A 27,288-nucleotide genomic window follows, 5' to 3' on the forward strand; every position below is an offset into this window, starting at 1 on the left:
GCAGTTTTCTTTTAATTATTCATCAGATTTAAGGAAAAATAAAAATATAGAATATAATATATAAATTATATAAGAAGGAAAATGTGCAGAGCTGTCAGACAAAGAAACTAGCACTTGTCATCTTGAAACGATTTGAGTGGGGGAAAACTTAGGGCATAGTGTAAAGGAGAGAAATGTTTTGTAGGGTTTATAAAGATGCTGTGCAGTGCAGTGCAGTTCCTCCAATGGATGGCACTAAATACGTAATTCCTATTTATGGAAACTCCGTCTCACATAAATTAAGCTGTAAGGTAAATTAATCAAAAGGCTGTGCAGGTTCAGAAACAGAATCCACTGGGATCTGAAAAATCTGACTCGAAGAAACAAATCAAATGATAACTTGCTTGACTCTACGCCCCTTTTCGCACATTTCTCTACATACTTTTAAGGGGCATGGAAGAACCCAAAATCTATTATCTGAATCTAAGATTCGATTCAAACTAATTTTATTTAAATTTAAATTTAAATTTAATTTAAATATATTTAAAATAAATCAATTTTATACTAATTTAGTTGAGTTTAAATTCGAATTTAAATTATTTATTAAAAATTTTAATATAAAATAATATCTTTTCAGTTAATATATATTAAAAATATATTTTTTAATAATAAAAAAAATCAAATTAAATTCAAATCAAGTTTAATTTTAATTTTAATAAAATCGGTAAATTTGAGTTTAACTATATATAAACTAAACTGAATTTGAGTTCAAATTAACTTAAATTTGATTCAATTCGAATCCAATCCGAAAAGTGCCTTAACATATAATTCAAGGACATAATTAACAGGAAACCCTAGAGTAGCTTTAGGCAACCCAGTGAAAAAAATTCAAACAAATTTGGAGATATACATGAAATGAAGCTTGTCCCACATGTCTCATAATCATTCTCAAATTGAATTAACAAAAACCAGAAGATTTTCATAGTACAATGGCGGAATTGCAGGTACAAAGATGGTAATTTTCTCCATTACTGCATGTTATTTAGATTTACAAATGGGTAATTTTTTATTTTCTGGTTTCCAAATAGACTGGACGAAAATGGGGGATGTGGGGATCTGGTTAGCGTCTTCTAGCTGCAGTTTCTCTTTGTGCGTTGAAGTAGACGGCAGCAACAGGAGGACCGAGATCGTTTTCAGCAGCGAAAATTCGAGTGCTGAAGTTATCCCTTGAAGAAGGTGGGTTAAATATCTGTCTACCTTTCTGCCTGAATAGAGCAAAAACAAATCTGTGGATGCCTATATTTGGCCTTGGTATCTCATAACTCACCAGTTCCCTCCCTGACATACATGAAATCCCTCAATGAAAACTGTTAAAATCCTTTAAGATCTACAAAAGTAAATCATATGACCTACCAAATGTGACATCTGTTGTTCCTGGTATGTTTGCCACTGGCCTGTAAACAGATTAACCCAGAATTATTGTTAGTTTTAACTTAGCAGCTGTAGATTAAATTATCTTGGTATGATTGAGCTTTGAGCATGCATTTGCTTCAACTTGGCTACAGGGTTTGAAAAAGTAGTAACTTGAATACTGTAATTTACAGAACATGTAAGTATTTTCTCTCTTCTTAAATGGATAATAGGTATTGAGTCTAAAAAATTATGTGACAATAATGTATTGATTAAAAGTATGGTTGATGTCTGCAGATGGGATTCTATGTACATAAAATAAATGCCATTTCTATAGATGTTCCCTTTGGCTTTTGGTGAAACTAGTTTTTCTTGTTTTGAAGAAAGTTGGTGATCAACCATGAACTAGGGTTTTCACTTTGACACATGTTTGTACTAACACTGATAGGTTCAATAATAGAAGGCTCATGATAAGAGTATCCTAATATTCACCAGATTTTTTTTTTTTTTTTGATGGTTTTAGAGTATACCAGTGCAGGTGCTCCCTTAAGTAAGGATCACTAGGTCCAGGAACATCTGGGTCTGTCATCACCTGCAATTAACGAGGCAAAAATTAGTTTATTTTGTTAGCAAGATGCAAAATGAGTGATTGTAGAAGGGAAATCTAAAAAGAGTAAAAGAATGGAGGATACCAGTGTAAAGAAAGTTCTCATATCACCTCCTTGAATCTCAACCCTAGGTCTGAAGGAAACTGTGGAAGGTAAAAGCTCATGGCCATTACAGACTTGCCTGTTATTGTAACTTACAAACATTGTGATTGTTGGAGAGAAAGAATCAAGAACATCTCCTATCACTCTCCCCACAACAAGAGGGTCTACTATTCTTGCCATTGAATCAGTAGGAGAAGCAGAATGCAAATAAGGTAAAGAAATTGGATAAAATCCAGTTAGAAGTTTTCTTGTAGGGATCAAAGCAGAGATCCAATATCTATAAAACTTCTTAAGTAGTCTGCAAGTCACTCTCTAGATCTACACTTTGTTAAAGAGATGGTAAGTCTAAAATATGTGGGACATCAAGAAAGAATATCATTCCTTTGCTATTTATTTTCTTTCTCTCCCTATGTTTATGCCAAACATCAATTATAATTTAGTTTTTTTGGTGTTTAAAATCAATTAGTCAGTTGTGCTTTCTTCTCTGCTCTCTTGTTGGGCCCCTGGAATTTGTTCTTGATTGGATGTACACTTTGTTAAATAGTATTCATCTTATAAAGGAATGAATATTTTCAGTTCTAAGGTCACAAATGAATCATATATAATCTTGGAAGTGGGACCTTTCTATGAAAGTGGTCTTATTATTTTTATTTTATGAACATTAAACTTTTCTAGAAATTCCTATGGAACGCTCACAATCTTTGAAGGAATTACTCATCTTTTGCATTTATGGAAAGGCCAAAGGACTATTTCCCATCCAATGTATGTTGCATTCTCAAGTTTTCCCTTTTTAATTTTGATAATCTTAAATATTCATCCATGAGCAGTTAAAGTTAATGATAGTAAAGATAAAATTATCATTTTATCTACAATATTAAAAATAAATTAAAATATAATTTTTTTTTGTCCCCTTAAACTTTAAAAACTAAAAGTTTCTTTTAGTTTAATTTTTAAAAAATGACAGTTTTCTTCTAAGGTTTTGTTTCGAGATCTTCGACGTCAACTTCGGTGCCATTGTCGGCGATCTTTCTCTTCCAAAGTTTACTCTTCTTTCGGCGGTCTCTTTTTTTTCATTTGGACGTTTGATAAGCGTTGGAGAATTCATGAAAGATGAAGAGTTTCGTTGGAGAACACGAAGTTTTTCGTCTTCCCAGACGAAGACGATTGGGAGTACAAAGAATTTCGTCTTTCACGATTCCTTTGACGTTGATGGAACGTCCAAATGGGTGGAGAGAGACCATCGGAGGGAGAGGAAGCTTCAAAAGGAAGAGATCACCGACAATGAAGTCGAAGATTTCGAAACGAAACTCTAAGGGAAAATTGTTATTTTTTAAAACTTAGGTTGGGGAAAATTTTTAGTTTTTAAAGTTTAGGGGGGCAAAAAGAGATAAAATTTTAAAGAGTTAGAGTTCTATTAATTTTAACTATTTATGAGTAAGTATTTGAGATTATCAAAGTTAAAAGGGAAAAACTCGGAAATGCAGCATACCTTGGGTGAGAAATAGTCCTTTGGCCTTATGGAAACCAAAAGAAGAAATTCTTGACTGCATTTCATTCTGTGAAAAAGCAGTTTTAGTAGCTAGTTTCCGAGATTTAGCAAAAGTAAAGGCAGAGGGAGCATAAAGGAACTCCACCGCAAGTGCCAGTGAGCTGGAGGTTCAAACATTAGAAAGGTGAAATATGGTGGATTTTCTACAACTAGAAGTAAAACTGCTTCATATTTTAATTTACAATTCCAGGTGCACCACTGCATGTCTAAGGCTTTTCAGTGTTCCATTTTCCTTGCATGTAAAAGTTTTAAGTGTTTAATTATATGTATTTTGTATATTGAATGAAAAAATACAGATTACATGTATTTATAATGAGACACATTAAGAAGACAATAACAACACTAAAGAGATAACAAATTTAAATATCAAATAGGATATATCTCTTCATGTTGGAAATAACAAAATTCATGTCAAATTCCATAACACCTAGCAAGCCGATTTAGGGTAAGGGAGGAGACGGAGCTTGCTGCGAAGAAATTCAAAACAATGATCACCCAAAGGCTTGGTTAGGATGTCTATAATTTGATTGGCAATAGAAATATAAGTGACTTTGACATTCCCATTGGCGATTTGTTCACGAATAAAATGATAATTTAATTTGATATGCTTAATCGATCCCAACATGAAACACAAGATTGGATGTAAGGTAAATAGTGCCTAAATTATCACAGCATAGTGTGGTAGGAGAGGAACAAGAGATTCAAGTTCAAAGAGCAGGGATTGAAACTCAAGCAACTCAGTAGTGGTATTAGCAATTGGTTTGTTCTCACTGTCAATAGAAAATCTAGCAATAATGGGTTGTTTCTTTGCCATCCAACACATCAAAGAGTTGCTTGAGTATATCAAATACCTATTGGTAGAGCGATGATCATCAAGATCATCACCCTCATCATCATAAGAGAAATGATATCTATTGATAGAATCATAACGCGCAAAGAATGGTCCATATAGTATTGAGTTTTACATAAATAACAAAAAAACTTCTTAACAGCAATTCAATATGCTTCTGTGGGTTGATGCATAGATTAGAACAACTTACTAACAAAGAAGGCAATGTTCAACCTTGTCATTGTGACATACTGTAAGACACCATCAACCTAATAGTAGAGCTCACCATTCGTAACAAGTTTTCGAACAATAATTGTGGTAAAAGGAGTAGTAGCCATAAGAATGTGACAGTATTTAGCTTTGATTATACTCGGTTTATCCATTATATCAATAATATATTTTTGTTGTCAGAGAAGACAAAAGAAATATCGAAAGTGGACTGATATTATGTATTGAAAATTTTGCTTGAAGATATTGAAGAAAATTATCAATGCATTGAATTAAAAAAATTGTAGCAGTTATGTCATGGACGTAAATATGAACAATTAATTTATAAGTGTCATTGTAAAAAATAAATAAATAATTGTCAACCTTTGATGCATGAAATTTTGATGAAGGAAGTTGCTTAGCAGAGGAGGTTGTAAAGGGACCATTGAAGACAACAAACATGGTTAGGATGATCAGAGTCAGCAAAGTTGTGCAGTTGTTTTATGTAAACTTCTTCATTGAGAGTCTGAAGAAAAAGGGCATTGGAAATATCAAATTGATATAAGGGCCAACGATGCATTAAGGCCAAGGCAACAATAGTAGCCATATCGTGAGAGCTTTCATAGTCGGACCGAAAGCCTCATTATAGTTGAGACCGAATTGTTGACTGTATCCTTCTGTGACCAATTGAATTTTACAGAAAATGTGTTATGGGCTAAGGAAGATGGAGAGGAAGAGATGGATGGAGCCATAACAAGTAGAGAACTGTGTTAGTGCTGTAGTTACCCCCTTTGGAAGCTAGATTAATTAGGCATGAAGTTCTGGCTTCTGCTAGTTTAAATAAACCATCTTAATTTTGGAAATTTCAGATTTACAAAAATTCGCCTACTAATAGGCATACTCTTCATTTGGACACTTGGTTATATAATGTGAAAGTCCCTTATTGATATGTTTTAATTAGCTTTTATAAATTGTGATTTTCCCACCGATGAAATTATGTGTATTCAATTTTGAATACATAATTATATATTCAGGTTATATGTTATTATATGATTAAGTGAATTTAAATTAAAAATAAAAATATTCATAATTATATAATGACACATCATTTGAGTATTCAATATTAGGTGCACATAATATTGTTCTTTTCACCCCCAGGTGATAACTTAACTAATAAAAGAGAAGACTTTATATAAAAGAGAGTATGTATTCAAGTCTTTTATGGTGATATATCAAGATCAAACTCTTGACTTACCTGGTTCAGTGGTTTTAGAGAGCATGTTTTCAAGTCTCTTCTGATGGTATATCAAAATTAAATTTTTAATTTATCTGACTTAATGATTATGAGATTAGTCATTGAATCTAAAGTTTTTTTTATACAGTATAGTTGATTTGATCCTAAGAGATATTTCATACATCAAAACCATTACATAAGACGTTCAAGAAAAAAATTATGGCTTCCATTGACATGATTATTGGCTTGCGAAACGTTTATAGAAAAACTTTAGGTTTTATGGATCTATAAAACCTTTGGGTTTTTGAAAGTTTCAAGGATGCATTGGCCCCATTGCCTATTGCCGCCTATAATCATCACCAAAACTCTATACCTGGTCAAAAGGCCCGGCTAGACCCTGGGGTGAAGTTACGCAGAATTGAGCTTGGGGTATTTGGGCCAGATTGGGCTGAATGTCTAGATCTGGAATCGGATCTAAAAGTTTATATATTTCAACTTATTTTTATTATTTTATTTAAATTTTCTCGATTTTATAATATTTTATATTTTAGACTCAAAGTCATAATGTATACACAAAGTTATATGAAAAAAATTATGCATATAATTTTATTATTAATAATTTATATTAATGAAAGTTAATGTTACAATTACTACTATCATATAAAGTGTGAAAGTTGGTAATTTGATAAACCCTTTCGTAGCCCCAAAAAAAAAGAACAATAATTATACTTTAATTATGATTATTAATATTAATAGAAGTGATTTCATAACAATAAAATTTTGTTATTAAATGTTAAACAGATTACGAGAATCATGACAAATTTGAACTCCTGTTTCTTATTTACGGCTTTTAGAAGAAACCGTATCTTCTTTTAGGGTTTTTTTTTTCGAGCTAGCTAGATTAATGTTTGTCATTGCTCATTCTTATAAATCACAACCATAAATTGTAAATTATAATAATTATATTTATAAATAAAAAATAAAACATCAAACTATCGTACACGTGTAAATCATAATATCATTGATGAAGATCAATTAAATATCAAATTATTATGCGCATAAATTTTAAATTTCATATTTTTTATATAAATTAAAAATAAAAAATATATATTTTGATCTATCATATTTTGAAATGTACCAAATATAAAAAAATTAATTAAAATTTTAAAAGATATTGATTTCTCTTACTTAATCCTTTGACTTAATAATGGTAAAACGAATTTAAATTTTTCTATCTATATATAATTGTTGTTACTGCTTATTGCATGTTGTAGTGGAAGAGGTGAAGATAATACTATCTCCTATTTATAGAGTTAATTGTGATTTTTCTTCAAAAGTTATATACTAGTCATAATTTTTCATCGTAAAAAGTCATTTTTTTCATCATAAAGGGTAATTTTTTTTCATTATGAAGAGTAATATTTTTTCATTATAAAAAGTCATATCTTTTTATTATCATAAAGACGTGTATCTTTACATTAACTAAAATAATTGAAGGCGTAAAAACTTTTATTAAATATTAATTATTTTATCAAATAAATATAATCATACTTAGGTTAGATTAATCTATGGAGGGTAAAATTGTACTTGTAAAAGTAAATTTTGTTTAAGGGTGAAAATTACCAAATTATCAATTTAATTAGAATTTTTATAAAGAGTAGTATTAGGTATATAATTTTTATACATAAAAATAATATATTATCATATGATTAGATATTTAAAAATTAAAAAATAATATTTAATTATATAATTATATGTATATAATAATACATTGTTATTTATATATTTAATTTTATTGTTTTTACGTGTTCATCCCCTTGAATTGGATGGCTTGTCCACGGTTTTAAATCCAAACAGCATACAAGGACAAAGGGCGTTATAGTCATTTAAGATTTATAATAAATTAATACTTAATAAATCCATCAGCGTGGTTAGGCTGAGCAAAAGCGAGAGTGACAGGCCAGACTTAATTAAAAGGTTGTCTTTTACATTAACAAATCGATTTACGAAGACAAACAAATCTCGAGTTGCAAGAGAAGGGCATTTCCGGAATGGCAGGAGGGGTCAACAGGAAGATTTCGGCAGCATCAGCCAGAACTCATACCAGACGAGCTAAGCAAAGCTCTTCTTTTAAGCTTCCTTCAGGTAGAATCTTTCGATTTGATCTAAATTCATTTTTTATTTCAACATTTTCATAGATTTGCGCGGAATCAAAATCTTTTTAATGAAAATAAATTCTTTCTGTTTTTAATTTTAATCTTAGGTTTCTAGCCTGTTGCCTTAATTTGAAGTCATGCCAGTAGTTTGTTGTGAGTTAAGCTAACAATTCATTTATTTGTCCAAGTTGATTGAAGGGAAGTTGATTCAGTTATGGTTTATAAGCATCGGGATAGTTTGTAAAAAGATGTATTTTTTGCCATGGGACTACCATTAGAATTTTCATCTTAACTTAATGTAACAGAAATCCCATGCTGGGGAAAGCATGTGCATTGCTTTAACTAATAAGTGTATGCAATTTCTTGAATTGGTTCTAAAATAATAAACTTTACCTTTTGAGTCAAAAGGGTTCTTCAGTTGAGCTGAAAAAAAGGCCATTAATAAGAATAATGTCATTGTATTAGAGAGGGATTACATATGAGAACTGGAAAATTTTAGGGGACTCGAAAGAGTGTAGCAGGAGGCTATTATGTGCATTTGGATGAAATTGTGTGTGACAAGTGTAGTATATGCAGGGGAGTGAACCTTGTTAATATCAGAAAGATTACGGGAACAAATGAGATTTTTTTTTTAATTGGTTCTGCTATATTTGTGTGGAAATATACCAATAAGAAGCGAATATTTTAATTAGAGAAAGTACAAAAGAAGTCTTTCTTTTTTATTATTATTATTTTTTTAATGGGTGTTGAGCCAATAGTTGCCTTTGAGTTATGAACAAGGGAGTGCCTATAGTGTAAGGAATTGGTCTTTCCACAACGAGAGGCCTTGGCAGTGTACTTTAACCAATCAAATGCAAGAGATTAAGTGGATTGAGATGTCTGTTGTGTTTAAACAAATCATTTTCAGTAATTACCTACTGGATGATGACATATATTTTGGAGCGCCTGTGAATTTAATCTTGAATTCTGCCACAGATTGCACAAGGGTAGATTTAAGCTCCGTCATTTTAAGATATTGGTTTGAGCCCATTCAAGGCAAACCTCTCTAAATCATTCCAAAGCTTGAGGTTGAATCATATTTCTCTCATTCATGCATTGGTTGATTTGTCTGTGCCATAAAAAGCATGCTCAATCCTTAAGATACCTTGTATATTGCAAAGATAGTGAACCATGTTGCTTGATCCTTTTTGCAAAGTGTAAGTAGATTTGTATATGTATGCGTAGTGAAGAGTCCAATTAATTGCAGAAGCAAGCACTACTGAAATGAAATGAAAACAACTTTTGGTAAACTTTGGTTGTGTACATTTTGTAGATAAAATTAATTTCTTATACCTCATAGCCAAAAACCCCTCTATATGTTTTGGAGCTGTTATCTTATTTTACTTTCTGGCATTGCAATTTACACTTTTCTTTTATACTGGCGTATACTTTTCTTTTTCCTATTAAAAGAAAATCAATGCCCCAAACTTTAAGCTGACAAGTTTTTAATGCCTCTTGCCTCTAAGCACTAGTATATAATTGCTAAAGGTTTTTCACCCAATTTAGGGATTTTTAAGACTACACTATTGGTCTTCTTCGTTGGGATTTTGGCATGGGCTTATCAGGCAATTCAACCTCCTCCTCCAAAGACAGTTGGATCTCCTGATGGCCCCTCTATAACGGCACCTAGAATAAAACTTAGAGATGGAAGACATTTGGCATACCAAGAATATGGTGTCCCAAAAGATAAGGCCAAGATTAAGTTTGTGTATATTCATGGATTTGATTCTTGTCGACATGATGCTGTTGTTGCCAAGACCTTATCCCTGGTATGTTTTTATGGGTTACTTATTTTCCGTTTTATGTCTCAGCCATGATTTTTTTATTGCCTAAAGTTAGTATCAATTGACATTGTATATTTGAGCCTTAATTTTTGGCATGCTTAAAGTTAGTAAGAATTAACTTTGTGGTGAGCTCTTCCAGGAAATCTTTGAAGAATTTGGGATCTATATGGTGTCCTATGACCGACCAGGCTATGGAGAAAGCGATCCTAATTTAAAGCAAACAGTGAAGAGTAGAGCTTTGGATATAGAGGAGCTCGCTGATCAACTGGGACTTGGATCTAAATTTTATGTGATTGGATTTTCCATGGGTGGAGAAGTAGTTTGGAGCTGCCTCAAGTACATTTCTCACAGGTATTTTTTAGACAAGCTATAATTATGATTGCAAGAGAGAGGATATGAATTAAAGTCCGTATGTGTTGTGCTTGTTGTAGCTTTTCCCATCTTTTCTCATGTGGGTGATATTTGTGATGTCACAGGTTAGAAGGGGCTGTGCTATTAGCTCCAGTTGTTAACTACTGGTGGCCCGGTTTTCCTGGAAATTTATCTAAAGAAGCGTACTACCAACAGCTACCCCAAGACCAATGGACACTTCGCGTTGCTCATTATGCTCCCTGGCTTACTTACTGGTGGAACACTCAGAAGTGGTTCCCTGCTTCTAGTGTTATATCTCACAGTACTGATATTCTTTCACCACAAGATGTCAAAATCATACCAAAGCTTTCTGTGAGAAAGGATTATATGGTATTCATCTCTCTTTACTGCATTATAATGTGTTTTTGTTCTTATTTAATGGGGAAAATGATACCATAACTACAATTAAGAAACTAGAACTATTAAGGTTAATCTTGCAAAGCTGATTCATTTCAACTTCTTCATGGAAACTATTGGACCCTCTCTCTTTTTAAAAGATGATGTTGAGGTTAATCTTATTTTCAAATATGAGTTAGCTGATATTATTATTCAGTAGCACCTGGGAATTTGAGTAATACAAATAATATTGTAATTATCTTCTATTTTGGTTTCATCAGTCACAAGTAAGACAGCAAGGAGATTATGTGTCCCTTCATCTTGACCTCAACATTGGATTTGGAACCTGGGATTTTGACCCTATGGACTTAGAAAATCCATTTTCAAATGGTGAAGGTTCTGTGCACTTGTGGCATGGAGATGAAGATCTTATGGTACCTGTCACACTGCAACGCTATATTGCCCAGCGACTCCCTTGGGTACACTACCACGAGCTGCCGGGTGCTGGGCACTTGTTTCCACATGCTGATGGAATGTCAGACACCGTAATAAAGACACTTTTAACTGGAGATAAGTAGCTCACCTCAGGTATGCTTATCTATGCAGGTTCTCTTGCTTAAAGTTGGAGATTCAGAGACTTAGTTCCTTGTTTTGATATGTATGTTTTTGTAACTGGTTATTGTTTGTGAGAAAGCAGATGTTACTTCAGGTTAATTTTGAAGAAAAGTTTTTTCGCGAATATTGATTTTATGGCATTTGAACTGTTGAATCCAAATGACCTTTGGCCCGTTTAATACACAAAGTTAAGACATCATATAATTTTCACCTGTTCATCTATTTTATGCACCAAATTTGGAGATTTATTTATTTGGTAATAGTAAATATTGTCATGTTTGGTTTCCTTCAAAATTTAACAAACAATGAAATAGATAAACGATTGAATTTGTCATTTTTATTCGCCTTGGATTCGGTGTAATTGCAGTGATAAAGTTAGGGCGAGCAAGCCTGGTGATTACTGGGGGTTTGCTACTTTGCTTAAATTAAAATAAAGGCACACCTGGCTTCACCCTATTGTGCTGTGGCTAACATCATCATCAAACCCACATAATTTTTTATAGGAAATTAGTCTCATTGACCAGATTTTTACCCTCTTAATGTAAAATGACCATCCTGAAACCCTTTTGCAAACCGGGTAACATTGTGTATACTCTTTTGAGTAAAAAAATAAGTATATATGTGATATGTTATTACGTGATTAGATATTATTTTATATTTATAGTCTTATCATTCCAAACAACACTTTGTCACCGCAGATGTTGGCACTGGCTGTCCCTTTCTTCAAATATTTTGGCCCTTGGGTGCAACTCTGAGATTAGACTATGTTTATTCACTTAATTGCAGTAGTTTGAAGATAGTTTGAAGATATTAGATTATAATAACTAAATAAACTGATTGATTTTATTTATATCGATATTCCACCTTCATAGAATCTAAAACGCACGCCTTGATTTTGATGTTATCAAACATTCAAACAACAAAACAGAATGGCCCTCTGCTTCATCTTCATCTTCATCTTCATCTCACGGTTTTGGGATCAAATTTTCTTCTCATTGTTCCGATCTGCTTCGGACTCAACCCAAAGGCCTTCTCCAGCAGCTTTGCATCTATCCCAGACCCAAAAATGGCAGATGGGATTTTCTGACTTCCCGGATTTTGACTATTGAAACTTCCAAACACTGTTGCAGGCTTGTCGCCAAGGTTCATCTGGAAGTGCGCTAAGCCTCGAGGGAACACCATAACCTCTCCTTGCTCAATTACTCTTGCAAAAACTCGATTGCTCGAATCAACGAAGCCTGCATAAACACTTCCTTGCACCACATACGAGATTTCAGTAGCTCTTGGATGAAAATGTGGGGGATTCACAGCATCAGGTTTAAGATCAGCTCGCACAAATGACATGCCGAGTGTGTTGAGCCCTGGAAAAATTACTGGGTTGACAGGAATGGTTGCAAGACCTGTTTCAGAGAAGTTTCCAGCCGACTTTAAGCCGGAAAACACGAAGTCATCCGCTGTCGCTTCAGAGGAATTTTTGCATGGGAGTATAGTGAGATGGGCTAATTCTGTTATACCAAATTTGGGATTTGGAATGCAGAAATCCTGAATGGGGTCTGGGTCAGAAGCTGAAGTGGTATGAGCATGGTGATAAAGTGAAAAAATAACCAACAAAAGGGCAAGTTTAAGGGACATTTCTTCTTCCTCTACAGGAAAATCACTGCATTGAAAAATATGAAATTGTTCTTTTCTGAATCAAGAGAGGGTGAAGATTGGTTTATATAGAAGCAACTCGTACATACTCTTAAATCAGAATACGCTCGATTCATTATGGCAATTCAAAAGCAACAATTTCATCGCAAAATCAAAGGCAAGTTTTATGCCCAGTTAAGGGTCCTACTAGCATTCTCAATTTCCAATAACTTTGGCTTCATCATCGTAAAGTGTTAGGATTTATATTTTTTAATAGAACAATACGAGTGGTGTGCGATACACAACATGATGACAACGACATGATTGTAATTATAAGATGTTGCTGACAGTGCGCGCCGCGTGATGAGAGTGCAACAACTCTAGTTCATAAATTGAGCTTGTTAAAGCTGTTTTAAAGGGTATAGTTTGGATACTAATTTTTTATTAAAATTAAAAAATTAATTGAAAGTTAAATCAATTAAAAGATGAATAATTTAAATAATTATTAGGTTTAATAAAATTTAATAAAAATTGATAAATATATATAATTATTGTATTTAATTAGAAGTAATATAAGAATATTAATACATTATTTCATTTAAATACTTTTAGGATATTATTATTTTAAAATATTTTTTAAATTAATTATTTTATCAAATAAAAATGAAATTATTTTTATATTAAAAAATTAATTAATAAGAATATAATTATAATAAAATCAATATTATTTTGATAATTTTTTAATATCTAAAATAGAAATAATAAATAGAGTATCTTTTATATTATCTATTACATCACCAATAATAATAGAAAATTATCAAAATATTTTATTATTTTATTATCAAACAAAATAAAATCGATAATAAAAAATAGATTATTAGTGTAATATTTTTATACAACAAATGCCCACTTTATGAATTTCTTCATATAACTTTGAGCATTACTCGCCGTCTCAGGTGCATAAGCAACTAAGACATTAAATTTAGTGGAGTACTTTTAAATCTTGAATTTTGTATCAAAAAGTATGACCTAACCTTTTCTAAATCATTTTTCGATCAATAGTTAATCAATTTTCACTAAAAAAACACAACATTTATCATCAGAAATTTCTAAACTCATACCCAAAATGAAAAGCATAAACCCTAAACGATAAACAAGATAACAATAACAAAAGGCTCTAATATAAAAGCATTTAACATTTTGAATCCACTTTAAATAAAGATTTAATTTGAGAACTTCCAACTTTAGGTTTAAATTTCTTTGTCTTTGTCAAGGTATTCAATTTGAATATAAGTTAATTACGATTAAATCTACTTTATATATTAAAACAAATTCATTTACCTTCGTTTTAGTAACCTTTGCAGGGGTCAATAGTTTCATACAAGCTCCATCAATAAAACTATTTTAATTAATTATCATGTTGTAAAAAACCATATTAGTCTGATAGTGTTAATAAAATATAAGGATGATAAATGATAATGAATATTGTCTTATTGGATCAATAGAGTTGTTATTGGAGAGGCTCGATTCGATTCTCTTTAAAAAAAGCATGATCCATCTCGACACGGTTCATGACTTTGTGATAAATTTGTTAAAGACTTATAAAAACATAATTTAAGAGTTTCGAATCTTGTTGTTTCAATGAATTGATATAACCCGTAGAACACTCTTTGATAAACTTGGTATGACTTGACCTATCAGCTCGATATGCCACACCAAATTCGGTCTAACACGACTCTCAATCGTGCCTCCACAGGTGTGAATGAATTTAAATAGCAACTTATCAAAATAAATAAATAAATAAATAGTGAAATTATGCGTGTGAAAGAAAAATGTTGAGTGGAGCTGGGTATATAATTTGATAGGGTTATGGGAAGTGATACTTATTAATTAATATGTGTAATTGTGGAACGCATGCGAAAGTTAATAAAAGAGGGAGAAACAAGGGGACACGTGTCAAGAGACAGAACACGTGTCAAAAACAAAAACACGTGTCAAAAATAAGAACGCACTGCTTACAGAAAGAGAATGGTGGTGGTGACGATGACGACTTAAATTGACAAAGACGCAAGTGATGACGTTAGCTCTTCTCTCCACTACAAGTCTCTTGTTTACTACGCTATATTTTGGTCAAATCTGTCTCTTTTCTCTTTCATTCTGCTTGTTTGTTGCTTGCTTGAATGTTGCAGTAATAAAATTATCAGCAGAAGAACAAAAATGGATCCCGAAACCATGGCCCAAGGCGAGGCTGAATCGTCTTTACAGTTAGACCAACAACATAAAAACCATCCATTTTCTTCGCTGGGAAGACAGTCGTCTATTTACTCACTAACGCTGGATGAGTTTCAGCATACACTTTGTGAGAGCGGCAAGAACTTCGGCTCCATGAATATGGACGAATTTCTCACCAGCTTCTGGAACGCCGAAGAAAACCAAGCCATCAACTCCACCATTAATACTATAAACGACAATGTCATCAACAACCAGATCCAGCTATCTTTAATTGAAGCGTCGAGCCATAAAGATTTAGCCAGGCAGCCGAGCTTGACCAGACAAGGATCCCTCACTCTTCCGGCTCCCTTGTGCCGAAAAACTGTGGAGGAAGTTTGGTCGGAGATACACAGAGACCAGCACGGGCAGCAGCGTGATAACACTAATAGTAGTAATGTACATAATCCTGAGGTTGCTCCTCGGCAACCAACTTTTGGGGGGATGACATTGGAGGATTTCTTGGTTAAAGCAGGGGTAGTGAGGGAAACGACGTCACATCATGATCTTCATCACCAGCGGCAACATTTTGGGTCATATCAAACGAATAACAACCCAGTGATGAGTCCTGCAAGTTTTGGCGCAGTGGCACTAGTGGGAATGAATGCTATCAGTGGAGAAGGAGCCAACACTGGAAGCGTTGGTACTTCTTATCAGCCGATGAGTACAGGTCGAGGATTGATAGCGGAGGCAGCAATGCATACTGAAAATGAAAAGAGAAATAGTGGGTACCCAGCAGTGGCTCAGTAGCAGCAGCGGCGGCGGCAGCCACCGCCGCCGCCTCCACAACAACGGGTTTGCTATGTAGGAAGAGAAGGTGGGTTTGCCTCGGGGCAGACGGTTGGGGCAGTGAGTCCAGTGTCATCGGAAGCGTGTGGGAATCAAATGGATAGTTCAGGGAGTCAATTTGGAATGGAAATGGGTGGTGGGTTAAGAGGAAAAAAGAGAATTATAGACGGACCAGCGGAGAAAGTGATTGAGAGAAGGCAACGGAGGATGATAAAGAATAGAGAGTCAGCCGCACGGTCGAGAGCTAGAAAGCAGGTACTTCTATTTTTCACTAATTTCTCTTTGACACAAGGGACAAGTTTTTATTTTTATTTTGAGCTAAGTTTACATATTGCCATATAAGATTGCATGCACCCTTTCTTCTTTCTAGTTGGAGTAAAAATTAAGCAAAAAGTGATCAACTTTTCTTCCATTATATAATATTATATATACAAATAAATTTTGATTAAGAGATTTTAAAGTAAAGAAACTGGTAAACAATTACATCATACAATTACAAACTATTACTTCAATTTATACATATAATTTTATACAATTTATTTGTATATACTCATAGATTTACTCACTTCGTAGTTGCATCTTGTAAATAAGTTCGTTTGGTATATAACGGCTATCACGCAAAATTGGAATTGTGGAAGTTGGCGACTGGTTGAATTAAAAGGGCATGATGTAGAATGGTTGGGCAATGGCCCAGGATTAAGCGGTGTTAGGATGGCAGGGGCAAAAAGCCAACTAAACTATTTCCGACCCAAACTTTGAAAAACTTTGATGAAACAAAATTTCTCATTTCAAAGTTTGAAAAATATTTTTCACGCATCCGTTGAAGTTAGGCATTAGTTTGAACATTCAAGAGATATTTTTGCGCTTTCTACAAAAATCAACAATCTAAAAATAATTTCTCATACATCAACCAATGAATTGTAGACACGTGATTTTATATTCTCTTATTTTTTTCATTTCTCCCCTTTTCATCTTCATTTTTCTCTTCACTCTTTGAATTTTGATATGCAATCCTTTTGGTACAAATGTCTATGCTTCCACTTTTATACAATTATAAAGGATGATGCCAAAAATAAGACACTCTCTTATTAATATCCTGATTTTTTCATTATACCGAGCTTGTTGCATTCTAATTTAATAAATATGAATTCGCTTGTTTGCACATTATAGGTTGTTTTCGTTCCACTTCTCCCAAGGATAAGGACTACCTTCATGGAAGAACTCCATGGGAACCCTCATTCTAGCTATTTTTTCTCATTTTTCTAGTTCTACCATTTTTTAGCCAAATCACACCCAAGATGGTGCAACTTGATTGGAATCTCACATCACTGCTTTGGTAAATCACACAAAAATCATGACATTTCATCTCATCGTTTAATCTAAGTGTCATCTCAATTGTTTCACACCATCGACCTTACTTGCTTATCATGGTGTATTCAATTATATTGCTCACATTGCTACTCACATTTGTCTCATCACGAACAACAATCATCACTTTCCTCTCCAACATCTTCACTCAAGACATAGGAACTTTGGGTTTGTTTGTCGGAGTGAAGATTGGGTTTTGATTGTATAGTATTTTGTTTTGATTGAATTGCACAATTTGTTAATTGAAACCAACAAAACCATTTCTAAATCGATCTCAATATGATTCTAACCATCACATGGACATGGGTGGTGTTGTTGGTAGTGCTATAATGTGGATATGAATCCACACTTTGTTTGGTGTCATCACCCCCGAAACAATGTGAATCTGTTTTTTTGTTGATGAAGAATAAAAAAAGTTGGTGGTGTTGGTGATGTGACTTTGTTTTTTTGGTTGGAGCATGTAGGAAAGGTTAGCGATGAAAATGATGAGAGTAAAAGTTGAAAGAAGAGATAAGTGAGTCCAACGTAGAGGAAGCATAAAAGTAAAATTTTCGTTGAAGAGAGGTCGTTGATGGATGGTGGTGTAAGTGAAGAAGAAGAAAAAATAAATATAAGTTTTTTTTCAAAAATAATAATATAATTATAATTATAATTATTGGAGGACAAATTGGTCCATTAAATGAGGAGGGCATTATTGTCATTATACTAACAAAAGACAAAATAACAATTTACTTTAAAACTCAACAAAATTCATTAAAAGAAATGAATGACAATTAAGTGACTAAACTTTTCAAATGTAAAGCACTAGAAACAGTATTTATCCAAGTGATTTGGCCATTGCAAAAAGAGCTAGAACTTCTCAACTGTTTCTGCTTGTCATGTCTTTTTAACAGGCGTACACGGTTGAACTAGAAGCAGAATTGAACCAATTAAAAGAAGAGAATGCTCATCTCAAGCGGGCCCTGGTAATATTTCATGTACAATAATCTCATTTATTTGAGGAATTAAAACTGAAAACATATACCAAGGGCCAAAACACTAAAGAGAAATTGAGAACAATGAGGAGGAACATGAGTTGCCCCTTTTAGAGCAAGGAGAAGGTGAGAAATGCTGAATAATTTCTGCAGCTTCTTGTTGAATTTGGAAGCTCTTGCAAAGCTCTAAACAAAAGCTTGGGAGAGTTTAAAGCTGTTTGTAGCAGTGCCTTTTTATTTTTTAAATTATAAATAGATAATAGCAGTAAGGAAGTTAAGGATGATGAGAAGAAGTCTTGTCACAAGAAAGGAAGAAATCGGACAGATTAAATATTCCAATTGTAGAAATGCTCATACTACACAGCTTTGTGTGCCCATAAAGCTGCAGTGTCTATGTTTGTTTTAATAAAATTTCTCTGAGGAAATTGCTGAAAATCTTATTTCTCTTGCCAATCTGGAAGCTAATTTGCCATAAGATTATCTGCTTCTGTTCCGGGTTCAAACATTTCTGAATATCAATGCAGAAAAATTATTTTGGATAAGAAAATTCATAAACATACTTAGTTAATTTTAACAGTTCATAGATAGGTAAATGAGATTTTCAAAGTTAACGGAAGAAAAACTTGGAAAATACGCATACTTTGGGTGGGAAATAGTCCATTGGCCTAAGAAAATTCATAAACGTAGGCTTGTATTTTGACTCTCACATGAAGTTGATAAGGTACTGTACACAATATTCGGCCTCATTCACGACCTAATTTGTTAAAGGCAAGAAGCTTATTGCAATCAGTATCATGATTGACAATGTATGCAATTGTATTATGATAAAAATGTAATACTATATAAATTTATTTTAAATATATAAATAAATATATATTTAAACGTATATTATTAAGTGATTAATATTATTTTAAATTCAAAATAACTTAATAATATAATAATATATTTTAAATATATAGTAATTTATACACTTAAAATGAAAACATTTGACGAAAATTAAGAAACATGGGACTCTTCTCTTAAATGGGCTTTCATCAATGGCCATTGGGGCCTGTTGAAAACTTTGAACCCAGATTGTGTGACAGTTAACACGTCTGGATGCAGCCCCACACTGCTTTCAAAAGAAAAAGCTATTTGGTTGTTAATTATCGCATAATTTTTGTTGTTTTCTCTAAAGATTCATTTCGTTTTATCAACAAAACCCTCTGCTCTACTTCCACATTTTCCACTCAATTACTACAACCCAATTCCTTATTTCTCTTCTCTTCCATTCTGTTAACTCTCTCAGGTATCCCCATTCTCTTTCTCTCGCATTATTTTATTCAGATTTTTTTCTTTTTGTACTTCATTTTGTTGAATTATTGTTTGTTTGTTTTTCATTTCTAGGTTTTGAATGTTGTCTTAGTACTCAGTAGTACAATTTTTGGGGTTTTGTCGTTTTTGTTGGGCTTTAGTATCTTGGTCAGTTGTGTCTTTAAAGTTTTTTGCCTACTGCGGTGGATTTGAATTCTGATTGAGAAATTATTTGAAATGTTACTGATATTTTTCTAGTCTTTTTGATTAACAGGTGCTGGAACTGGAAATTTAAGCCATTTGGAAATCTAGTATTATTGGTAATATTTAAATTAACTTACCTTTTAGATTTGAGTATTACCAGTATAAGATTAAAATGGCGACTTGTATCACACCTTCTGATATCAGAACAATTGGCGTTCTGACTGGTTTTGGAGGAAGAGTGTGTATGGACAATCACTTGGGAAGAGTTAATTGTTTGAAATTGTCTGATAATCGGAATGGGTATCTGGGTTGCAGCCAAAAATCAAGTTTGTTTCAGTTTAAATGTTCAGCAAGATCGCAAAATGTCAGTTCCTATCACAGTAAAGACCCTTTTCTCAATGTGCACCCGGAAGTTTCAATGCTTAGAGGAGAGGGGAGCAATACAATTAGCAGCCCGCGAAAGGATAATTCAAGTGGAAATGTCCCTGAGACCCTCGGAAACACATCTAGTCCAAGTAATTTTAATGAAGCTAAGATCAAAGTTATTGGGGTTGGTGGTGGTGGATCAAATGCAGTTAATCGCATGATAGAGAGTGCAATGCAGGGTGTGGAGTTCTGGATTGTCAACACTGATGTCCAGGCCATGAGGATGTCACCTGTTTTTCCTGAGAATCGTTTACAAATTGGTCGGGAGTTAACTAGGGGTCTTGGAGCTGGTGGAAATCCTGAGATTGGCATGAATGCTGCCAAAGAAAGCAAAGAATCTATAGAAGAGGCACTTTATGGTTCTGACATGGTCTTTGTTACGGTAAGTATGACATGTTTAAGACATTTTGTTTTCAAGGAAAATAATTGTTTGCTCTCATATTTTAAATTGTGGGTGTATGCACATGTAGATTAACTAAGTCCATGTTTTGCATTTATATAAATTACTGTATTTTGGTTAGATATTGAATCATGATAGATATATTGATTGCTAAAGTTGATGTCAGTGTGAAGCTATTATACTTTTGTTTCTCAGGGTCATTGAAATTATGAAAGCCTTTTTAGGAAAAAAAGCCTATACTGAAAAATAATAAAATAAAATAATGGGATATGATAGGGCCCAATAGTAGTTCCTAACTTCAAAGTCAAAGCATACACCTGGGGATTTTGGGCTATCAGAAACAAAAAAATAATTTTTCAAAAATTTTTCCTTGGCTAGCATATGAATTGAAGATAGCATCCGTAAGATACCATCAAATTTTCATGTTGGAGTATCAATTTTGTCTGGAAACTCTCACCTACAAAAATTGCATGGATAATTAATCTTTCTTGTGTTTCAGGATTCTTGTTCTTTTACCGTTAAAGTTTTCAACTTTTCTCATTGCCTGGCTTGGTTATTGAGTAATATTTGCTACCTATAGCCTAATTTGTCTTACCTGCAATAAAAATTGCTCTTCAATCATTAGCTCAATTAAGGGTGCAATATTTCTGTTTTTTCTTATGGACCTTGAGTTTGGTTCAATTGTTGGGGTCTTGCATGGACCTCTATTTGCTCAACCACTGGACCAGAGTTACTTAACATCATATATTTCAAAAAAGGACCTCACCTGAGACTTTTAAGTCTCTATTTGCAGGCAGGAATGGGAGGAGGAACTGGTACTGGTGGGGCTCCTGTGATTGCAGGAGTTGCAAAGTCAATGGGTATATTGACTGTTGGTATTGTCACAACCCCTTTTTCTTTTGAGGGAAGAAGAAGGGCAGTTCAAGCCCAAGAAGGAATTGCAGCTCTCAGAGATAATGTTGACACACTGATTGTCATTCCAAATGACAAGTTATTAACTGCAGTCTCCCAATCTACCCCGGTAACAGAGGCATTTAATTTGGCTGATGATATTCTTCGACAAGGGGTTCGTGGTATCTCGGATATAATCACGGTATGTTTTGCCTGAAGAACTTGTTACGGGAATCTCATAATCTGTTTGCTCCTTTAATGATTTATTTGTTCATTTCTAAATTGAAACCTTGACATGTTATTACTTTGCTTTATTGTTGCATAGCTTACAAATTACATGAAACAGTGGTTTTTTTTTTTTTTCTGTTTTAATGAGAAACTATAAACTTGGTATTAAGTAAAAGGATGAGTAGATACGATTATGAACCAAATGCTTGCAAAGAATAAAAAACCCAAGGGTAAACAAGTATATGCATACTATAGAGGACAACCATCCCACTCTTGAACCAAAACCCAAAGACACAACAAATTCAATCCAAAAGCCCTTCATACTTGTGATAAAATAAGAGATATATCAAGTCATGGAATTCCTTACCAATTAAAGCTCAGAGGAAGCAAAATGGTGAACTCTATCCTACAACTCACTATCTATCCAAATCATTAAAAGAATAATCTAAACAATGAATCTTTGCAAGAGTTTTAGTTTTTTGTCCCCTACCAATGACAGCAACAGTATCTATTAAATAAGAATCACAAGAACCCAAGATAGCTCAAAAAGTTTTAGCTTTTCTACAGCTCTTGCCCATAACTTTGAGCCACTACACAAATAAGGAGAAGATGATTATTGCACTCTTCACCTGTCCAAAATGTATGAAGGAGAGAGGTTCATCACATGAAAGTTTCTTTTAAACACTTGTCTTATTTTGCCTTGAGCCAAATCCCACACAAAAATTTGGATTTTAAGAGGCCTTCAGCCATCCTAACCATGTTGAAAAGCTTGAAACTATCGACAAGGGGATCATCAGTCAACCAATTAAGATAAATTTGACAAGAAAATTACCCGAGGCCTCAAGCTTCCACAATCTTCCATCTTTATTCCTTTCTTCAATATTTACATTTTCAGTCACCATTTAAATTCTTATGCATTCGTGAATTTTTAGCTCATTCAAGTTACTTTTGAAATTGGACATTCTAATTCCATCTTTGATTATCAGTTATATCCCTTTTACATTGTAGGAAAAGAAACTTTAATATTAGGAATAGTTTTGGAAAGTCCTGGAATATAATATTTGGGACATTCCATCTAGTAAAGTTGTGCAAATCTTTTGGGAACAAAGGGAGTACTTGATTAAATATAACTAATGAACTAGTAGTTTGTTCTTGTAGCTTTTATTGTGATTAAATGCTTTTAGTACACCGAGCTGATTTTGATGTTCAAAATCATCTACTGGTTTTAGGCATCTGTATTCCATGCATTCTAATTGCTGCTGGGTTCTTAATTGCAGATTCCAGGGCTAGTAAATGTGGATTTTGCTGATGTACGAGCTATAATGGCAAACGCAGGTTCTTCATTGATGGGAATAGGAACTGCAACTGGTAATTTTCATGTACTTTTCACAGTAAGGTAGAATCGTGGTTTTATACCAGAGGCTTCATATAAGCCAAGGATTGGGCTTCATGGCTGGGGATGTGAATACCCCTGGCCAGGCTGAGCTTGCCTGGGCTGGGTCCTGGTTGCTTTTAAAAAATGCAAGGCTCAGCCCAGGAAGTAGCCTGAGGTTTTAATACCTGGCTGGGCATACCTCAGCATTAGGTTGGGGTTTGGTTGAAATAATTAGGGACTTTTTTAAATTTTATTTGATGTATGGGGCCTGAATAATTTTTTTCATGGGGATATTTGCAATTTTACTCAGTAGAAGGTCTGTGGATAGTTTTTGGTGGGTTATATGTGATTTATCAGGTTTACCTGTAAGATTTTAAAATACATGGGCCTGGGCAGGAACAATCAAACCTGGCCCTGATAAAATTGTGTTTAAGCCAGGTTTCTCTAACATCCCCACCCTCAGTTAAACCTTTCAGTTTTAACGGACAGGTTGAGTATTCAAATCCCACACTTGGTAAAACCTTTCATTTTTGACAGAAAGTTTGAGGATTCAAATCCCGTAAGGCTACCTATGTAGATTATTATATCCTACAAGTCCCCGACTACCAGGGTAAAGACATCTAGTATCCTTAATCTAGACCTCAGTGAACTTGTAAAGATGGTTGACGGAGTCTATATAAGACTGAAATCACCATTTTCTCATTCATGTTAACACCAAGACAAAGAAGAAGAAAAACTGTAGAAGCTTTATTCTAAGTCTACAATAAACCTGGTATAGATGTGGAATAGGTGAATTGTGGCAATCGTTCAATGCCATGATATGGGATGCATCTCTGGTAGCCTACTATTTCAAGACTGTTACCAAGTATAGGTGTTAATTTCCTTTTAACCAAGCGTGCAAAAGGAAATGTGACAGCCTGACCCACCAGTTGGTAGCATGTTTATTTCATGTTTGTCATACAACTAGATAAGACATTGAGTAGATACTGGGTGTTAATGCTTATCTAAGCATAACTTTTCCTGATAATTTTAGTGTGTTTAATGGAGTTGGTGATATCAGAACAAGTGAAGCACATGAGTACCCAAGCCTCCAGTGCACTCTTTAATTAAGCTAAGTTTTTCATTGAAGTCTGTATAGGTTGTACATGTACTTGATTGATATGTGCATTCATTTACTTACTATTGATCTTGATATGTTTAATATTAAATTTAATCTTTCATTGAATTAATGATTACAATGAAACTTTGAATGATTGGACAAAACTGGAAGGAAGCAATTAATGTCCATTTCATAAAATGTGAAACCTTTAATATGTCTTCATCATTTTCTCTTTTATTGAGAGCTGTGACCTTCATTGCATTGCTTGGATATTGATGCCATGATTTATGTACTTTCCTGCCGCCTCCTCTTAACTACCGAGCTATTTAGATTCAGAGTTGATCATGTTTAAAATGTTATTTTTTGGTGCTTGTTTTTGTACAGGGAAGACGAGAGCTAGAGATGCTGCATTAAATGCCATTCAATCACCTTTACTAGATATTGGTATAGAGAGGGCTACTGGAATTGTTTGGAACATTACTGGTGGAAGTGATTTGACCTTGTTCGAGGTATCTCTCTCTCTATGGTTGTGTGTGGATATTGTGATTGCATGTGTAGTCATATCCCTCTAAGCTTCAAACTTCTTTTTGCAACTGTTGACACAGTCTAAAAAAGCATACTGTTAAAGCTGATCTTTGACGTCTTTTGTATGGAGCTGAATTTTGTAGGCAACACACACGGAAAATGTGCCTAAGTGCTGTCTGGTCACCATATCTGGGACAGAGTGTATATACTTTTTGGGGATGTGCTGTCAATTATGTTATGCTGTTGGATATAGACATCTCATTATATCTGAATTCTTTTCTAAATCCAATATGTTAGAGTTGTCCCCAATCTACATTGTTTTTTTTAATCATTATCTGCTTAGCCAGTCAGACATTGCAAAGTACATCACTTTTTGGTTGAAAGTCGTATTTTTGACCCCCAGTTTCTTTTTTATATATATCTTGTTTACTTTGCAATTTGTCCTAGATCCATTGCTTCCCATAGCCATAATTTATTACATTGTGAACTTCAGTTCTTATATTGGAATTCTTCAGGTAAATGCTGCAGCTGAGGTTATATATGACCTTGTGGATCCAACTGCAAATTTGATATTTGGAGCAGTTATAGATCCATCGCTTAGTGGTCAAGTAAGTAATTTTTTATTCCAAAAAAGTATTATTAGCTTAATTGCAGTGGTCTTCAAATTCATGTCTAGTTTCAAGCAATTTCTTATTGATGCATTTATCAATTTTACCAAGACAATTCAGGTCTTTTATCTGTTCTTGTAATAGTCTTTGCCATGGGAATTAGTTATGCATTTTGTCCTGTGATGAGGCGGGGGTTCAGATCATGGATATCATTCTGTATTTTTAATCTGAATGTAATTCACTACCAAAAAAATTGTAGTCCCATGTCTTATTCCTTGGGGCTAGCCTTGTAATTGAAAGACCTTTTAAGTCTGACTGTTGACTTGAAGATAATCGGCATATGGCCTTATTTTTTTATTTTATTCATTATATTTTTTTTCAGGTAAGTATAACTCTAATTGCTACCGGTTTCAAACGCCAAGAAGAAAGTGAAGGGAGGCCTCTGCAGGTATTACTAATCTCTCTCTCTCTCTCTTACACATACACACACACACTCAGAATACCAATCTTGTGCGGGCTCTTGTTCACATGCAGGCGAGTCAATTAACACAGGGAGATGTTGCCTTTGGAATAAGTAGGCGGCCTTCCTCTTTTATTGAAGGTGGTTCTGTGGAGATCCCTGAGTTCCTGAAAAGGAAAGGGCGGTCACGCTATCCAAGAGCTTGAATCGTTATGTTTCATATATACAAATCTTTGATGGTCTGCCCTTATTTTATTTTATTTATTTTACATACTACAAGTAGTTGTTTATCTCTAAGATAGCTTATCCAGTTGTTTGCAGCATAGCCTCTGGTGCTAGGATCTTTGGTTATAATCGTCCCAAATATTTCAGTAAGTTAGAGATTTATCAAGTTAGAGCATAGCCTCTGCTTTATATAACTAGCCACTGTAAAAATCTCTTGTTATATTTGTCCCATATATTTCAATAAGTTTGAGAAATTATCAAGCTAGACCTTGTGGCAGCAGCATATTCGAATAAGTAGCCAAGCTTGTAAAGATGTAGCTGAGGAGGAGATGGACCTCTGGTTGAAACATTCATATTTGCACATGAATCTTCAAAGGGAAATACTTTTTTGGATTGTTCATGGATTCTTCCAACCACGCATGGGTTAAACATTTTTCGTTTAGTAATTGTTTTCTCTACCCTTATCATATGAATCCGAATTTGATATTTCAATTTAACGTATAAAAGCCAAAAATAGTGACCTCCCGCATACTATAAAGGAGCATAGATTGCTGGCCATTACATCAAACACTTTAAAGTTTCTTATAAATGAAGAACGTGTTATGTCCCTCTTTTATTTTGATTTGATGCCTACTGGGTATATCCTATTATTAATGTGTAGGTATAGTTAGCTTTTTTTTTTAAAGTTTTTTCAGATAAGGGGAAAATTTTGTTTGAACTAAATCATTTTTTTTGAGATTAATTCGAATTTATTAAATAGGTAAAATCTTATATTTAGTGATTAATTTTATAATCATTGTATCAGATAAATCGAAAGTTTAATCTTAATATAGGTTCTATCCTTGAGCTATTTTTTTGGGGCATAGATTGCTTCTTCGGCCATAATTTTATTGAAAATGAATTGGGAGAGAAAGACATGTATTTCCCATCAGCGACAATTCAAAACAGACTAAGATGACGCGAAACAGAATCTCTACTCATTTTTTATTTGACTCTTTCTTTCCCACGTCTCCTCTCTTTTCGAGCTTGTAATTTAATGTCGCTGTTCCTCTTCATTCGTTCCATCAAAACACACAAAACCAATAAATGTAATATTATATGAATAAATTAACAACCAAACAAATGACTCAGCACCCTCCACTTCCATCAGAATCCAACAAAACTCATCAATATTCCAACCACGCACAAACGCCACTGCACACCGTTGAAGTAGCTGGAGACGTATGGATATGGTATGGATAGCTGATATACGGGCTCAAAAGGAGAG

General features: G+C 33.8%; 5 protein-coding genes across 5 annotated transcripts; 3 read left to right on the forward strand and 2 right to left on the reverse strand.

Moving 5' to 3' along the window:
* Positions 1–911: 911 nt before the first annotated feature.
* On the reverse strand, positions 912–2,441 carry LOC123194832 (protein TERMINAL FLOWER 1). Its single transcript, XM_044608272.1, has 4 exons — positions 2,082–2,441; positions 1,920–1,981; positions 1,393–1,433; positions 912–1,317 (listed from the first exon to the last, which is right to left on the reverse strand). Exons 1-4 carry the CDS (start codon positions 2,277–2,279, stop codon positions 1,100–1,102), a joined length of 519 nt encoding a protein of 172 aa, XP_044464207.1. The 5' UTR covers positions 2,280–2,441; the 3' UTR covers positions 912–1,099.
* Positions 2,442–7,868: 5,427 nt separating this feature from the next.
* LOC123194822 lies at positions 7,869–11,383 on the forward strand. Its single transcript, XM_044608259.1, has 5 exons — positions 7,869–8,063; positions 9,620–9,882; positions 10,037–10,248; positions 10,374–10,638; positions 10,926–11,383. The coding sequence occupies exons 1-5, from the start codon at positions 7,970–7,972 to the stop codon at positions 11,220–11,222; spliced, it is 1,131 nt and encodes a 376-aa protein (XP_044464194.1). The 5' UTR covers positions 7,869–7,969; the 3' UTR covers positions 11,223–11,383.
* A 691-nt stretch (positions 11,384–12,074) lies between these two features.
* On the reverse strand, positions 12,075–13,096 carry LOC123217432 (germin-like protein subfamily 3 member 2). Its single transcript, XM_044638467.1, has one exon. It carries the CDS (start codon positions 12,889–12,891, stop codon positions 12,220–12,222), a length of 672 nt encoding a protein of 223 aa, XP_044494402.1. The 5' UTR covers positions 12,892–13,096; the 3' UTR covers positions 12,075–12,219.
* A 1,885-nt stretch (positions 13,097–14,981) lies between these two features.
* Positions 14,982–18,717, forward strand: LOC123192754 (protein ABSCISIC ACID-INSENSITIVE 5). Its single transcript, XM_044605404.1, is given in 2 exon segments — positions 14,982–16,200; positions 18,207–18,717. Coding segments are annotated over 2 exon segments (1,290 nt in total). The 5' UTR covers positions 14,982–15,105; the 3' UTR covers positions 18,402–18,717.
* A 698-nt stretch (positions 18,718–19,415) lies between these two features.
* Positions 19,416–26,421, forward strand: LOC123225374 (cell division protein FtsZ homolog 2-1, chloroplastic). Its single transcript, XM_044649312.1, has 8 exons — positions 19,416–19,575; positions 19,855–20,592; positions 21,404–21,703; positions 23,007–23,097; positions 24,588–24,712; positions 25,244–25,336; positions 25,719–25,784; positions 25,871–26,421. Exons 2-8 carry the CDS (start codon positions 19,957–19,959, stop codon positions 26,000–26,002), a joined length of 1,443 nt encoding a protein of 480 aa, XP_044505247.1. The 5' UTR covers positions 19,416–19,575; positions 19,855–19,956; the 3' UTR covers positions 26,003–26,421.
* The last annotated feature ends 867 nt before the right edge of the window (positions 26,422–27,288 follow it).

This window comes from Mangifera indica, chromosome 1 (assembly GCF_011075055.1).
Source record: "Mangifera indica cultivar Alphonso chromosome 1, CATAS_Mindica_2.1, whole genome shotgun sequence".
NCBI lineage: Eukaryota > Viridiplantae > Streptophyta > Magnoliopsida > Sapindales > Anacardiaceae > Mangifera > Mangifera indica.

Excerpts from the sequence above, each read along its gene's own strand:
- LOC123194832 (XM_044608272.1), bottom strand. The coding sequence starts at position 2,279 with ATGGCAAGAATAGTAGACCCTCTTGTTGTGGGGAGAGTGATAGGAGAT. Across the intron at positions 1,982-2,081 it reads TGAGAACTTTCTTTACACTG|GTGATGACAGACCCAGATGT; the intron begins GTATCCTCCATT and ends CGTTAATTGCAG. Across the intron at positions 1,434-1,919 it reads TTAAGGGAGCACCTGCACTG|GCCAGTGGCAAACATACCAG; the intron begins GTATACTCTAAA and ends ATCTGTTTACAG.
- LOC123194822 (XM_044608259.1), top strand. The coding sequence starts at position 7,970 with ATGGCAGGAGGGGTCAACAGGAAGATTTCGGCAGCATCAGCCAGAACT. Across the intron at positions 8,064-9,619 it reads TTCTTTTAAGCTTCCTTCAG|GGATTTTTAAGACTACACTA; the intron begins GTAGAATCTTTC and ends CACCCAATTTAG. Across the intron at positions 9,883-10,036 it reads TTGCCAAGACCTTATCCCTG|GAAATCTTTGAAGAATTTGG; the intron begins GTATGTTTTTAT and ends GAGCTCTTCCAG.
- LOC123217432 (XM_044638467.1), bottom strand. The coding sequence starts at position 12,891 with ATGTCCCTTAAACTTGCCCTTTTGTTGGTTATTTTTTCACTTTATCAC.
- LOC123225374 (XM_044649312.1), top strand. The coding sequence starts at position 19,957 with ATGGCGACTTGTATCACACCTTCTGATATCAGAACAATTGGCGTTCTG. Across the intron at positions 21,704-23,006 it reads GTATCTCGGATATAATCACG|ATTCCAGGGCTAGTAAATGT; the intron begins GTATGTTTTGCC and ends TCTTAATTGCAG. Across the intron at positions 23,098-24,587 it reads GGGAATAGGAACTGCAACTG|GGAAGACGAGAGCTAGAGAT; the intron begins GTAATTTTCATG and ends GTTTTTGTACAG.